The sequence below is a fragment of the Triticum aestivum genome, chromosome 5B (genome assembly GCF_018294505.1).
Source record: "Triticum aestivum cultivar Chinese Spring chromosome 5B, IWGSC CS RefSeq v2.1, whole genome shotgun sequence".
NCBI classification, from domain to species: domain Eukaryota; kingdom Viridiplantae; phylum Streptophyta; class Magnoliopsida; order Poales; family Poaceae; genus Triticum; species Triticum aestivum.
In genome coordinates, this window is record NC_057807.1 from 546,923,378 (window position 1) to 546,927,013 (window position 3,636).

At 56.1% G+C, this 3,636-nt stretch overlaps 1 protein-coding gene across 1 annotated transcript; it reads right to left on the minus strand.

Annotated features, from left to right (window-relative positions):
• Window positions 1–1,124: 1,124 nt before the first annotated feature.
• LOC123116864 (trans-cinnamate:CoA ligase, peroxisomal-like) lies at window positions 1,125–3,026 on the minus strand. Its single transcript, XM_044537751.1, has one exon. The coding sequence runs from the start codon at window positions 2,956–2,958 to the stop codon at window positions 1,270–1,272; it is 1,689 nt and encodes a 562-aa protein (XP_044393686.1). The 5' UTR covers window positions 2,959–3,026; the 3' UTR covers window positions 1,125–1,269.
• Between the last annotated feature and the right edge of the window lie 610 nt (window positions 3,027–3,636).

The window sequence follows — 3,636 nt, forward strand, 5'->3', positions numbered from 1 at the left end:
GTTTCGCCCTCTTCTGTTTGAGGGCAAGCGAAACGGTATGTGTTGCGTGGCCGAGTTGATTTTAGAGCAACTAGGACATATGCACGTGCATTGCAATGGGAAAAAAGTTGACGTGCATGTAGGCGGAGACGGCGGCGGCGGCAGTTCATCGACATGCGGATCTCGGCGCCGCCACCCCCGCTCTCTGGGACCATAGGCATCCATGACTGAGCCGGCACAATATCTTGAGATTTTAAGAAGTCATCACAGGCGGCTCGTGTCGACGGGAACGTCTCCTCTCATTGAACGAACATCGCGAGAAGCCTGAAATAAATCCAAGAATAATGCGAGCACCAATGTCAAGTTTAGGACTTGACCCTTGGTGGTCTGGAGATACCACAGTTGTCATCACATCCGACCATAGGTTGGTTCGTTCAAGTAAACAAGTAGTACTATTTTCATAGAAAAGCCAAGGGCCATTTTCTTTTCTTAGCTTGCTTTAACTAGGTTTTTCATGTTTGTAGGATGAGAAAATAGACAAGGAGTCTCCCTCAAAAATCTCTTTTGAATTGTGTTCATAGAAGTTTTTGGGTGTGTCTAGAACTCAGTCTACTGAGACTTAACGAAGTCTCAATCGAGTGACGTCAGCGTGTTTTTTTGCTACAAACGGCACTGTTGGATGCTACAAGTGGCGACAAAAAATGTTGCGACGGTATTGCAAGCAACAACGACAATTACTACGACCGTTCTAACTAAAATGCTATAACCGTCAAGGAAGGATGTTGTAACCAGTGAGATGACGTGCTACAACCGATGAGGAATGACATGCCACAACCAGCAAGGCAGATGTTGCAACCAGTAGGAAAAAATGTTGCAAATGATGGCACAAAATGTTGCAAGGTCTACTGAAACTTGGTCAAATTTCAGTCGACTGATTTTTAGCAGGCCCAAAAGTTTTTCATTGGTAGTTATCTGTAAATCACTTGTACTTTCTTTCTTTTAAGACAATGCATTTTCTTGAGAATCTGTAAATTTTATGAAGTAACAATGGTCACAGCGGGGATACATATTGTATCGGGCATAACAGAAAGCCACACATGACGCCCAAAAAGTAGGGAAGAAGCAGCATTAGCGAGAGAGTGAGCTTCTCCATTATGCTCCCGCTTCTCATGAATGATCTTGAGAGCTCCAAACGAAGTCCGGCCATGACAATGCATTTGGTATTTCCTGTTTCCTTATTCAGGGCAGGCCAAGTACTGTTCCTCCAGGCCACGTCAGCAGGCCCAAAAGTCAAAGCCTGGATGTGGCGGGTTGGGCCGGCTCAGCCCTCTTCTTGTCAGAATCTCTGGGCTCGAGCCCGCGCGCTCTCTCGCGTAGCGCGAGCTTCTGCACCTTGCCCGTGGCGTTCTTGGGCAGATCGTCGACGAACACCACCTTCCTCGGCACCATGAAGTGCGCCATCTTGCTCCGGCAGAAGGACACAAGCTCCTCCTCGCTCACCTCGGCAGCGCCGGAGTCGGACTGTTTCTTCAGCGCGACGAACGCGCACGGCGTCTCGCCCCAGTGCGGGTGCGGCATGGCGACCACCGCCGCCTCAAGCACTGCCGGGTGACCGTACAGCGCCGCCTCAACCTCCACGCTGCTGATGTTCTCGCCGCCGGATATGATCACGTCCTTGGACCGGTCCTTGATCTCCACGTACCCGTCCGGGTGCACCACGCCCACGTCGCCGGTCAGGAACCACCCGCTGCGGAAAGCCGACGCCGTGGCCTCGGGGTTCTTATAGTATCCCTTCATGACGCTGCTCCCGCGGAGCACGATCTCGCCGAGGGTAGCGCCGTCCCGCGGCACGCTCCGCATGGTATTGAGGTCCTTCACGTCGGCATCGGCGAGGGAGAGCGCGCTCACGCCCTGCCGTGCCTTGAGCAGCGCGCGCTTGGGCGGCGGTAGCGCGTCCCATTGCTCACGCCACTCGCACACCATGGCTGGTCCAGTCGCCTCCGTCATGCCGTAGGCATGCGTGACGTGGAAGCCGAGCTGTTCCACGCGCTCAAGCAGTGGCGCCGGCGGCGCCGCGCCACCAGTGAGCACCTCGACGCGGCGTGTCAACGGCTCGCGGCGAGATTCTAGAAGGATGTTGAACAGCACAGGCGCCGCGCACATGTGGGTGACGCCGTGGTCGGCGATCGCGGAGTATATGGCGTCGGCGGTGGGCGTGCGGACGCAGACATTGACGCCGCCGCGCGCTGCCACGCCCCACGTGAAGGTCCAGCCGTTGCAGTGGAACATGGGGAGCGACCAGAGGTACACTGGCTCGTGCGCCACGCCCCACTGGAGTAGAAGCCCCACCGTGCTCAGGTACGCGCCGCGGTGGCTGTACACGATGCCCTTGGGCGCCGACGTCGTGCCGGAGGTGTAGTTGAGCGCGACGGCGTCCCACTCGTCCTCGACAACGCGCGGCGGGTGCCTCGTCGGGTCTCCTCGCGCCAGCAAATCCTCGTACTCGAGCTCACCCACGCGCGCTCCTGTCGGCGCGTCGATGTCGTCGATGACCACCAGCAACGGCAAGGCCGCGTCGATGGCGATGCTTTTGAGGGCGTCAGTGGCGACGCGGATGTACTGGTAGTCCACGAAGAGGAGCTTTGGGGCGGCGTGCCTGAGGATGGCGGCGACGCCGGCAGCGTCCAGGCGGGTGTTGATGGCGTTGATGACCGCGCCGGCCATGGGGACCGCGAAGTGCATCTCGTATAGCGCCGGCGTGTTGGGCGCGAGGACGGACACGACGTCGTTCCTGGATACGGCGAGGGCCTGGAGCGCCGCGGCGAGACGGAGGCATCGGTCGTGCGTCTGGCGCCAGGTGAAGGCGGTGCCGCCGCAGACGAGGGAGGTGCGATTGGCGTAGACGGCGGCGGCGCGAGGCAGGAAGGTGACGGGGCTCAGGGGGACGTAGTTGGCGTCCCGTTTCGGCAAGCTGTCCATGGCCGATGGATCGACGAGCAGTAGAGAATGACGACTGCCTGGTCGATCTGTACCCGATCACACGAGGAATGGTTCGATCACGATTCAGGACGTTGCGTTGCAACTGTGTATTTATGGTGCGTGCTTGTGTTTGCGCTGATTCTTATTGTTTGAAGAGGAAATTAAGGACAGTATAACCGAGCCTAAAGCGAACCCTGATAACGATTTAGATTTTCGGCTGTCCGTTTTCGCAATCAGGACGTTCCTGGCCGTTTGATCTCACGTGTATAGTCACCTCTTCTGAAACAGCCCAGTTGTCCTATGGGTTACTGCTCCAAACTGAAACGGAGCTTTCTGATAAACTGGGCCGCTTGTCCTGGCCCATTAAACTAAGATCGATGTGTTCCGGTCTCTGAGAAAAAAAAAAACCTGCCTCAACAGGAGGAGGTGGAACGTGCGCTCGACTGGATCGGTGACAGGGGTTCGATGCAGGCGATCCGTGGATGGGGAGGTGACGATTCCGCACGCCGATGTAAACTAATTATGTGGGTGGCGAGAGACGAATCGGCGCTGCGGGTACTTGGTGAAGAAAATAAGTGAAAGAAGCAATCAATCATCGGTTACTGGAACATCCGGCGATGATTAATGGAGGTATGCGTTTCTATTTTCTCAAACTGTTGCCTCTTCAGAGCATGGTTA

What these genes read in the sequence shown, in the direction of transcription:
- LOC123116864 (XM_044537751.1), bottom strand. Translation starts at nt 2,958, where the DNA reads ATGGACAGCTTGCCGAAACGGGACGCCAACTACGTCCCCCTGAGCCCC.